The sequence below is a fragment of the Rhipicephalus microplus genome, unplaced genomic scaffold (genome assembly GCF_043290135.1).
Source record: "Rhipicephalus microplus isolate Deutch F79 unplaced genomic scaffold, USDA_Rmic scaffold_24, whole genome shotgun sequence".
In the NCBI taxonomy this organism is placed as follows: domain Eukaryota; kingdom Metazoa; phylum Arthropoda; class Arachnida; order Ixodida; family Ixodidae; genus Rhipicephalus; species Rhipicephalus microplus.
In genome coordinates this window covers 545939-557864 of record NW_027464597.1, presented here as the reverse complement: position 1 = coordinate 557864, position 11926 = coordinate 545939, and the positions used below count along the sequence as shown (strand labels likewise).

Genomic DNA, 11926 nt, shown 5'->3' with positions numbered 1-11926 from the left:
TGCAGATGCAGGTACGCCTTTTTGATCAAGAAAACACTGTGTAGAAGTTACCGTATGTCGAAATTAAAAAATATTTGTTAGGATAGTCTCCAACCTATTCATCATGGAGCACACATATTACTGTAGTGCTGGCCCATGAAATGCACCTTCACTTTGCATTTACCGTGTATTATATAGATAAGTTATTTTATTGCGCAACTATTTGACCACTGCATCTTAGCTGTCATGCATGCTGGACACTTTTCTCGTGTCGAGATGCATCCCAGATGTTCCAAGCCTACCCCCTCCCACAACATTGTTCAACATATAATCCCGTGCGAAGCAGTATTGCACTTGAAGTAAGTGAATCGCGTTTGCTTTTTTTGTAACATAAAAGTTTAGGCTTGGTAAATTGGGGTATAAAGAAACAAAATAAGGGATCAAAACAGAAGGCGTAAAACAGTATAATTTTTATTCAACCTTAGTACGTGTTAACTTTATGTTACACGCAGATACATAAGATATATACTAATGATACGAGACAGGAACTGCAGCACTGAAATTTCGTTCAAACTAAGCAAGAGAACATGTTGTCAAGCGGGTGGCGAATAGTGTCACCGACGAACTCATGACGGCGCTATAGTGGCCATGACTATTCGTGGACGTATCCTTTGTTAGTCCATTGCTTCACTTCAAGGGCCGCTGGTGTAAAGGTCGTGCTGGGATTTTCAATGGAGGAAGCTTAAGCCGGATCAGTATGATTCTCGAAGTTTCTCCATGAACTAGACGGCACCAGACAGGTCACATCGTATTTTTTTTTTCACGACTGTGTCCCATCGCTTGTGCTCCAGTCTAGGTTGAAGTTATGTTTAAGGTAAGTATGTTGGTTGTTGCGGTTGCAGTCAGATTCTGTAGGCTAGATATTTATGGTGATGAAGAAATGAAACAATGAATTGCTGATGAGCGGCCCTTGTGTCTTGTCCTCGTTAAGGTCGTCAGCGGCTGTACAGGTAATCGACCTTACTCTTGAGACTGTCTATCTCATCTTTGAGAAGTAGCGCCTCGGCACACTGGAAGAAGTACTCGTTCTTGAAGCAGTTGTCTCTGCGCAAAAAAAAATGAATTGGAAACTATTCATAAGAGCGAACAGATGAAGTCAACATTCCTAGCCAGATGAAACTTATGCTCTACCAGCAATAGGGATCTCCAAATTTATGTGCAATCAATTCACATGGCAATTGTTTTTCTTCGTGTCTATTTTCACGTCTAAATCGAAGAGGATGCGAAACAGTTGGCCAACTGATGTCAACTGATGCAGCCAGGTAGGAACAGCCTACGGCTGATTGTTTTGTTGCCAGCAATGACCTACACAAATCCAGGCTTGCTTTTGAGAACAGTCCACCTCAGTGCCAAAATGGCTACGATGCTCTGCTGCCGACCCGATGATCGTGGGTTCGATCCCGGCCAGGGCGGTCGCGTTTTGATCGAGGGGGAATGGTAGAGACGCAAGTAGTTTGCGATGTCAGTGAACGTTTAACAACACTAGATGGTCAAAATTTCCGGAGCCCTCCCAGACATCGTCTCTAATATTCATCTCCTGGCCTTTGTGACGTAATACCTAAGATGATGTTAATAATAATAATAATAATAATAATAATAATAATAATAATAATAATAATAATAATAATAATAATAATAATAATAATAATAATAATAATAATAATGTAATACAGTAATACTACTATTATAATTATTATTACAAGCTCAAGATTTTGACAATCACTCAGGGTTACCAGGAACAAAGGCTGCACATTCTGATGAACGCATGCACAGACTCTGAAGATATGCCCCCTGTTTACCAAATTAAAGCCTCTTCGGCGTGATGGTTCCAAGCCTGTTGTACATGACGAGTTGGGCTGCATTTCTTGTGTCTCTTCGGTTTTCTTTAATTGTATTGACTTCTTCTTTTCGCCTATACTAACCTTATTTATCGTTCACTTTCTATTTCCCGCTTTCTTCCTCTGGTTTTCTGTTTTTATACCTCGTATTGCCTGCGTTACGCCATAGCATGAAGACAATGGACAATAGCTCTAGCCCCCATTTTTCCCCCACACATCACAGTCCATTATTGCACAGAAATAAATAAAATATGTTTTTTTCTCGCATGTATTGGATAGATGGTTGATGAGGTGGTCAGTGCGTTCGCATAGCGTGTTCTCGTAGAACGTTCTGCATTCTGTAGTTTCATATTTTTGTTGTTTTGGAGATTTCTTATGGCTACAGAGCGCACCAGCCGGACAGGAAAGCTTAGCTTCGTCTTACTTTACTGTCTTCATACTATTCATTGTAATATTCTTCTTTCCTCAGAAGATATTTTAGTTCTATAAACTGTCGTTCACATTACGTCTTTCCTTCTCTCTCTGTGTCCACGCCTGCCGACGCAATCAATACCCCTTTTTGCAACCAAGTACTGCCACAATGGTACACAAGTCTCAAAGAGCAACGTACTCTTCGGTAGTGCACGAATACAGCTTGACGCACCTAGAGACATTCGCGTACGTGACTGTCAGAAACTGTATTATTGTGCACAACTTGTATTTGAAAAACGCCAGGGGAGACCACCACGTCATTTAGGCGGCGTCAAACGGTGACTCAAGCAGCAAAGGCTGCCAACGCTAACGCAATGATGCCTTCGTGCCCTACAAGAAGACGTCGCTCGCTGAACTGATTTCACCCTAGCTCTTCTCAACCAGTGGTCACTCAACGCACACGTTCATCACATCGAACATGATCCCATCCTCACGGCCACCGAGGTGATCTGCTTCACGAGGACGTGAAACGCTGGAAACATGCCTATCAATCGATTAATTCCAGCGGTCTGCACCAATGAAGCGGAGCTTCCAGCAGGTGGTCTCCTTTGTAAAATAACTTTCTTGTACATATAACTCATATAAATAAAGTAAACGCATCATAAAACTATCATATGTAAAAAGAAACTAGTCCCCGAGCTCATCGAGGCTGCCCTTCTTGTACTTTGCAAAACATCTCTTGTGTATATATAATGTATTGACGAGATGAGTAGTAAGAGACACAAGAACCAGCCCTCTTACTGTGGGCCGGCTGTTCCTATTCTGGACTTCGTCGTTCCCTTCCTCTAGCTTGCCTAGCGCGCCCGTTTTCGAGCGCCACCTTTCTTATAATTTTGTTATATAGATAAGGCGGTAGGCCACCTTCAAAAGTCATTTTTTTGCGAAATAAATTTTTATTGATTTGTTTTTCTTGCACGCCTAAACATTCACACATATATTGCAACAAAAATTATCCTCCTAGCGTCATTCGTTTGCGAGTTGCAGCAAGTTTTCTATACCCTATGCTCCCATAGCAAAACCGAAACCACAATTCCAACTGTGGTTTCGGTTTCGAAAAATTGGTTTCAAAAACAAGTGTTGTTTCGTCTGTATTAATGCTTTTAAAATACTTTATGCATTTTATTCGCACTGTTATACAATATGATGTCTTTAAATACAACATTGTGTTTAAAAGTCTTCGTTAATCTCGAATAACAGCCACAAGGGGGACGCACGATGCTCGTCGAAATTTTTGTTGTTTGCCTTGGTCAGGCTACGTCAGGCTTCGTTCTGCATTTGTTTCACGTGTTGACGCTTAGGGCTGTATCCTTGGACCACCTGGACCATATTACGACGAGCATGGGGAAGGGCAGAACACAGAATACGAGGAACTGCAAGTTCGCTGGAAATCGCTACACGACAACGATGCTTCCTACTGACACAGACGCCGGTATTTCGGCGACCGCGAAGAAGCCTAGGGACATAAACAATGCGTACCAGGCTCTACCAGAGAATTCTGCGCTCCAAGAGAACAGAATAATGGACATTCCTATTCTTTCTTAAGTGTTTTCATCGCTGGCATGTTCCGAATGCATGAACACAACACTGAAGCTCGAGGAACGCTCTCACCATGGCATATGCTCGGCTTGTGCGGTCGTGTGTACCGACTGTGCGTTCAAGCACCCATTTTATACGTCGAGAAAGGTGGGCCGTGCCAACGATAACACTTTACGTAAGGTTTACGCGATGCGCCAGTTAGGAAAAGGGCATACTGGTGCGTAGACTTTTTCCAAAGTGATGAACATGCCTGCTCCTCCACGTCACTCCACCTACGACAAATTTTCATCTCGGCTTTCTGCAGCGGCGGGAAAAGTGGCGTCGAAGTCGATGACTGATGCTGCTGTAGAAGTTCGCCGTGTTATGGGGAGTGCCGAGTGTGGTGTTTCATGTGATGGCACGTGGCAGAAGCGTGACCATTCATCTTTGAACGGTTGTGTGTCTGTGATTTCTGTTGACACGGGAAAGGTTATTGATGTTGAGGCCCTTTCTAGTTCGTGTAAGTCTTTTAAAACCAAAAGCAATTTGAGGCAAGATAGTGCTTCGTAACAGGAATGAAAGGCAAACCACACTTCCTGTCAAGCAAACCATGAAGGAAATGCTGGCAGTATGGAGATGGTGAGTCTATACCGAATATTTGAAAGGTCGAAAGGCAAAAGAGATTTGAAGTACCTGCAGTACTACGGAGATGGTGATTCCAAGAGCTATGCCGCTGTCAAAGACATGTATGGAAAGGACAGTGTGCAGAAACTGGAATGTATATGGCATGTCCAGAAGCGTGTTGGCTGCCGCCTCAGAAAACTGAAGAAGACAGTGTGTGGACTCGGTGGCAAGGGAAAGCTCAATGATGCCATCATTGACCGTTTGCACAAAACTACTATCGCATTGCCATAAGGGCTGATTTGGGGAACCTTTATGCAATGAAAAAGGCTACCCTTGCCAGTATTTTTCGTTGCAGCTCTACCGACAAGCAGCCGAGACATGGCCTGTGTCCACTTGGACCAAAAAGCTGGTGTGGATACCAAAGGGTAGAAGCACTCGGCCAAGGGAAATATGTACACAAATGACGACTTCCAAATGATGTGCTCAACAAATTTAAAACTGTCTACAGTGATCTGTGTTCTGATGACCTTCTTATGAAGTGCCATTCATAACAAGACTCAATATGTTAATGAGTGTTTCAATGGTCTAACATGGCAGCGGGCACCCAAAGAGCTTGCCCAAATGTAAGCTTGCCTACAGTAATGTTTGCTGTGGCACACTTTATTAATGGCAGTGTAAGCATCCTAGATATCCTGAGACAAGCTGGCGTAGAACCAGGGTACCACACGACGAAAGCTTGCATCGCCAGGGATCACATGCGCATGCAGAATGCTAAACGCAAGTCAGCGGATGGGGCAAAACAGGCCAGGAAGAAAAGACGAGCAGCCACCCGAACAAAAGGAGACAATAATGCTTCCGCAGAAGAGCCCAGCTATGAATCTGGTGCATTTTAGGCCTGCATGCGAAGATTGTGACCCTTTTTACAAGCTCGGAAATCTTTGTTTACGTTTTTCTGAATATAACTTATTGCTCCAAATGTTTCGACGCGAATTTTCATAACGTATTTCTCAGCGTATACTTAGAACAGAAATTTGCACAATGATTCACAACATTAATATATATATATATATATATATATATATATATATATATAATTATTTTATATATATATATATATATATATATATATATATATATATATATATATATATATATATATATATGTATATATATGCAGTGACCTAGAATAAAAGAAATCCATGGAATATTTTTCATTCAGTCTAAATTGGCTCTTTTCCCCCGTTTTTTGTGTTTTTAGCATTACTTCCTTTATATTCACTGCATAATATTTATTCTAGTTCACTGCATAGCTCCAGCCATTAGTTACACAAATGTCATGTTTGACTGAGTAAAGCCTCCCATTAGTCACTTATGACAGCTGACATGGCTAGCACTTTTAATGCAATTTTTGACAAAGATTACTTCCCAATAACTAAATATTCAATATTTTGAAGTGTAAATAGCTGTATAAATTAAATAATACATGCTGGTTTTGAGAAAAAGTTATCTCAACGCTGCCTGTCCTTAAAAAAATTTTTTTTGAGTGGCGTACCACCTTAATTAATGTGTATTTATTAGAACCGAATGTCAATTATTAAACATTGTGTGTGAAATTCGTTTATATCAACATTGCCACGCTTATATATTATGGCAAGAAATGTGTACGGAAAATTGACGGGTTAACCTCAAATCTTCGAGCAAACTCTTCTAACATTAATGACTGTGTGGATATGACGGTAATTTTTCCATCACACATAGTCGTAGAGCATGTTGGTTCATTAAGCAATCAAGAAATAAAATGAGTTTAAGGAGTCGTTAAGTTAACGATGCCCATTATGATATCTTGAGAGAAGAAGACGGAGAGGGAAATAGGGGAAGCCAGGAGGCAATGGCATAAGTGAAATGTTTGCTAAACAAACTTGGATCGCCTGAGCATACAGAGCGTTTTTCAATCATAAACTGCTTTTAGTTCAGTGGTGTTGTCCTCTCAGTGATGTAATTAAGAGGTTGCGCTGGCTTTTTGAAATATATCTTCACTGCAAACAAGCGGCAAAGATAACAATAAACCCTCGAAGTAGCTGTTCACGTAGGGGGGCGGGCTGCTATGCTCGACGATACGGGTTTGATTTCAGATCATTTTAAATTCAGAGTGGGTGAAATGCAAGGAAACCAAGTGTACTCAGATTTTAGTTTCACAATATAAACCATGATGGATTTAAAATTCTCCATGCCCCCCCCCCCCTCCCATCTCTACGGCGTCTCTCATATTCATACCGTGGCTTTAGGACTTAAAACTCGAATTACGTCATCGTTATAAGGGAGTTGCAGCAATAGGGCGAATGAAAGATGCATTATTATCACCTAGGTTTATTATAACGATTTATTTCAGACAAGCTGCTCGACTTGAAGATTCTGAAAGCATGAATTCAGATGAACTTGGTTTTGGTGATTGTTCACTTTCTCTGAATATTTGTTAAGCACACGCTAGGCTGCCATTAAGCCAGCCCAGGGAACATACCAGCTTACCTGCACATGTTGTAAGCCTTCGGTTCTTGGTACAGCTGGTAGCACTCTTCACAGACGCGCTCAAGTCTGGCCAGGTATGACTGTTCAAAGTTTCCGCGGCAGCCCAGCTCCAGAAAAGAACGCTTGTGCTGGATGCTTGCAGTGCCCACCGGGGGCTGCGCCAGCAGGAGCAACGAGCACACGACCATTGTGGCCGCCAGCCAGCGAACGGACGCCATCAGGAAGCTAGCAGTCATCAGCGAATGCAACAGAGATATTGAGCACGATTATGCGCCATAAGAGGATTATGTACTAGCACACCGGCTGCGCAAAGGGTTATCAATCATAATGACTAACAGGGAGTTACTTCCATAACAACGTCACTTGCAGTTAAGCGTGACAAACGGGGCGTGGAGGAGAAGCGTTAGGCATATGTAACTACATTGTAAAGAACCAACATAACCACTGGTCTTTAGAGCTTAACCCCAAGAATATGCTGTATTCCAAATGATGAACTTTGAGAAAAGCTATGTAAATAAGGAGAAGGGTGGTAGAAAGTTGGGCGGGCAAACAAAATTAAGATTGTGCGGATAACTGGGGCATGATAAATACTGGATAAATACAAGAAACGAAACAGAGAATATTGCCCTGAATTTCGCGTGGCCATACTGGTGGTGATAACCTCAGCGATAGTGATGTGGTGTGGCGTGTGCATATAGCGCGTGAGTGCGACTGTCATTTTTTCAATGGAGTAAGATGTTCATCAGTGGGGTAGTTTACCTGTAATCCCGCTTTCCCTTGCTCTTCTTCGAATGTAAATTAAACCGTGATACCGTCATGGTGTCTGTTGTAGAGATGTAGGAGAACTTGCGTGGTCCCGAAGAGCTCGCACGCGTATTTGAACGGAGTGATGACGTAGCAAGCATGAATGGAGTCGAGGTGTTCAAGTGCTGAGCGAGTAAGGTTACAGGGTCATGACCAGTACCGAAGAGCACGTCACGTACTCATGCATACAGATGTACAAGTGATATATGTGATGTCTAAAGGCCTTTCTGTTGCGCGCTTTCCTTTTTCCGTTCAAACTGCAGGGGTGATTATTCGCGGCGATACCCGGTGGTTATTCTTCAACAAAAATTCCTCCAAGAGGTTCGAGAGGGTATAAGGGTTTGGACCTCGTGTCCATTAGGGTGCGTCATCCCCTTGTGATTAACCTCTACTAGCTCCGTTGAAATGTAAGCACCCGTATTTGGACGCTTATGTATACAAGCGCCCTCTACCTATATGTTCCTGTATCATTTGCGACTGACCCAAATCTTCTGTTGACACTTCCTACTTATACGAACTTCACTGAGGTGTATGTTAATGGTGTTTTTTTCACGAACTTAGTCGATACCAGAGCCGAAGTGTACAAAACGTGTGCTCATTTGTGTCACCTACTCAAGAAAGTCTTCACGCCTGCTGCGACCAAACTCCTTCGTGTCACTGATGGTGTCACTGTGGCCGTCACTGGAATGTGTACCACTTGTGTTAGTATTGCCGGTCGCCATGTTCCCATTTCATTGCCCTCATGGGCTAATCTCCAGTATGAACTTCCTGTAGGCGCATTCTGCCCTGATCGACTGCGCCACCGGTACTGTCTGCCTAGAACTTCTCCCTTTTTCGAATTCTCGACCCAATTTCTCGAACATAATGCGTACCTACGACTACTTCCGGATACCACCTAAAGCTCTTATATTAATTGAATCGGCAACAGCCTCTCTCGTGCTTGATGGTTATTATATCATGACGCCCAATCCGGATGTTTTCTTGGCGCGTGACATCACTGCGTCACACTCCATCGCAACCATGGCCTCTAGCCGAACATATTTACCTCTTATCGATTTTGATTTCGCAAAGCAAGTGCCACCCTAAGGAATCTTGGATGCCATGCTAAAATCTTTATTAGACAACAGCGTCACCAGTTTTGCGGCAGGCGTATGTTCCGATCTCCCATGTGACCCACAGGATGGCGTGTGCCTCGATGCGACCTTACGCCTAATGATCGCCCCGTATCTCAAACCCGAGCAGTCAGCTGCGCTATGCCCCCATCTGGCTTCTTACCGTGACACATTTTGCATCGAAAGCCGTCCACTCGGCCAGACTTCACTCGTAAAGCACAGCAATAACACTAGTGATTCTCTTCCTAATCACCGCTGACCACGGGTGTCCGCCACCTAGCGTATGACAATTCAACAAGAAGTCCACAACATGCAAGCAAAGGGTATTATTAAACCCATAAAAGTTTTGGACTAACATACTTAGAGAGAAGTGTGGCGGCACCGTCTATGCGAATTTCTCAGATAGCACTTGCTTGCTGGAGCGCTGGGAATGACGGTAACTTTTCATAACTTCGGGAAAACCCGAAGTTACGAAAAGTTTCAAAAGCAAGCAGTAACGTACTTATTTAGCACGTATTTTTTATTGTGCACAAAGCTCCTATTTTTAACAATTGATCGATGCTGCATTGATGCTCTCATTGACAAGTTTTTTTTTGAATATCTGTTTCAACAAAAAACGGCAATGCAATTCATGTGCTACCATGGTGCGAATAGGAAAAGGGGGAGGGCTGCACTTTGGTTCAGGTGAATAAATTATGCACTATGCCCCGTTATAGCTTTAGTGAAAATGACTATAGTGTTCAACACTGACAATAAAGGGCTTTCAAGTGAACTGTTGTCTTTTTCTCATGTTTTGTCTCTTTCTCTTACAGGCTTTATTTCCGAAAGCATCCGATGTAGAAAGTGTAGAAAGTTTATGTTTGTGCTGATATTTTGCTTAATTGATAACGCTTGTTTCGACACTGGATGACGTTTATGTTTGATCTTTAATCAGAAAGTGGAAACATAGTACAACATTGAAAGCATTATTCCTTGCTACACTATACCTGGAGTTACAAAATATCCTATCACGTATAGTGTCGATAGCATGGCGATCTCAAACCTGTTTGCGTTATCGGAATATTTTTGTTAACCAGTTGTGCTTCTATACGTGGTTATGGAGCTGGACTGCTGATCTGAAGAACGCAGGATCGAAGTTCGGCCGCAGCAGCCGCATTTTTCACGATGTCAGTAATGCTTGAGATACGTGTATTTGAGTCAGTGTAGCCTAAAAATTCCAGTAGTTGAAACTGTCGGAGTCTTCTACTTAGCGACCATAGTCATAATATCCTCATTATCGAAAGTTACACCCCAGCAGTTGTACTAGTTAATTATTTTAGTTGAACCCCCAAAAAAAGAAATCAAATATAAGGCGAATATCTGAAATGCATCATCAAGCGCGAAGTTTGAACGTCGACGGCACGTGACATCGGGGAGCAGTGATGCATAAAATGATTGTGTGACGGACTGCGCGATGAAGTAGAGATTGACAAAATGTGTGACTTCGTCATCACGGCACGGTGACGTCAAGTGACGCGAAGTCAATCCATCACATCGTAGCCTGTTTAAATGTGGTCTGATCACGGAGGCAATGCGAAATCAGGCGAAGTGCCTCTATCTTGGAGCCAGTGCATAACCACGTTAACTGCAGAAAGCTCTCGAATGGTAGTGGGGCACGATAGACTGAGAAAAAAGTAGAGCATGGCTTTTCCGTTTGTGTCTTCTTAAGAAAGTGAATAAGGGACCTTGTGAGGGCTCGATTATCAAGTTTTGAAATATTTGCTTTGAATGGGACGCTGTATAGCAATTATAAACATTCAGTGTCTTTAAACTACCAATAAAATTTTATTAGGATCACAAAGATACCATTAAGATTAAACTGGAAACCATTGGCGGTCACTGAAAGTTAAGTGGCAGAGTCTTCGCGTTTTATTCGGGCTCATTCGCTTTCCTGTGCGTCTGGGCGTTTCTTCAATTTGACTCGACTTCCTATGAGCAAAATACATGTAACGATCTCGTATAGTGTCATGAGGAAAACTGCTTAGAACAGCGCCATCGCGATTTTTTCGTTGCAAGAGAAAGTGGCTTTTCAATAGGTTGGCAGGGCCACCATTGAAAATTGCGATAATTAAAAAAAAGGCACTGCCGACATGGGATCAGGCATGGCAGAAATAGTTGACCTGCGAGTCGCTTTGTCCGCAGATCTTATGAATCAGGATATAGCCGCAGACAGGTTGTCTATAAAAGAAAAAAAAAACGTTTGCTATAGCATCCTAATTAACGTACCTTTAGTGCCGCCGAGTAGTGGGCTCCGATTTCGGGAGTATGCGATGCGTGAGGACCAAGTTGCACCTGTTCCTTGCCGCGGCGGGACGTCCCCACAGGGAAGAAACGGCGTACAAGCACACGGGGAGCACTGAAGACAGGACCAGAGGAAGGCGAACAGACGCTAGTTGCAGATCGCGGAGCTGTCGCTTGCGTCTCCAAAGAATTGCTCCCGATTATCCCTGCGACAATGTGTGGCCACTTTTGTACTCTAGACGGACTTGAAGAAGGAAAGAAAGGAAAGAGTAAGGGCGTGGAACGACGAGTCACGTGGCCTTCCTTGTCTTCCCACGCTCGCCCTGTTTTCAGTCTCTCTTCCTCTCCTCCCTGGACCACAAAAAAAAACGTCAATGGTGACGGTCATCCCCATTGTTTCTCTGTCTTGGGCAGTTAAGTTTTTATTGTCCGGAAGTATTTTCTCGCTTTTGCCCAACCGCTCCTTGTTTGTCCCCTTTGCCTCGTTTCTGCAATACAACAAATCCCCCGCCCAATACAACAAATCATTGCGGCCCCTGTTTTATTTCCCGTAGTTAATGCGGTCTTTTTTAACCCTGTCAGTCTTCTTTCTTATTTATTTGCTTGTTTATTTTATTTGAAGTATTTAGCCTTACATATTAACAATAAGAACGAATGACAAATGTCGAAAAGATTGTGAATTAAAACAACGTGCCCTGAAGACCAATGTCAGTGGCT

General features: G+C 42.9%; 1 protein-coding gene across 2 annotated transcripts; it reads right to left on the bottom strand.

The window, feature by feature from the left end:
* Positions 1-585: 585 nt before the first annotated feature.
* LOC119180876 (crustacean hyperglycemic hormone) lies at positions 586-11394 on the bottom strand. 2 transcript variants are annotated; one of them, XM_075884144.1, is made up of 3 exons: positions 11195-11394; positions 7014-7238; positions 586-1083 (listed from the first exon to the last, which is right to left on the bottom strand). In XM_075884144.1, the coding sequence occupies exons 2-3, from the start codon at positions 7229-7231 to the stop codon at positions 975-977; spliced, it is 327 nt and encodes a 108-aa protein (XP_075740259.1). In that variant the 5' UTR covers positions 7232-7238; positions 11195-11394; the 3' UTR covers positions 586-974. The 2 variants fall into 2 exon arrangements, with proteins under 2 accessions (XP_075740259.1, XP_037287909.2); XM_037432012.2 differs by lacking the exon at positions 11195-11394 and having other exon boundaries at positions 7014-7249.
* Positions 11395-11926: the final 532 nt, after the last annotated feature.

What these genes read in the sequence shown, in the direction of transcription:
- LOC119180876 (XM_037432012.2), bottom strand. Translation starts at nt 7,249, where the DNA reads ATGACTGCTAGCTTCCTGATGGCGTCCGTTCGCTGGCTGGCGGCCACA. An exon ending in AAGGCTTACAACATGTGCAG is followed by an intron (nt 1,084 to 7,013) that starts GTAAGCTGGTAT and finishes TTTTTTGCGCAG; the next exon opens with AGACAACTGCTTCAAGAACG.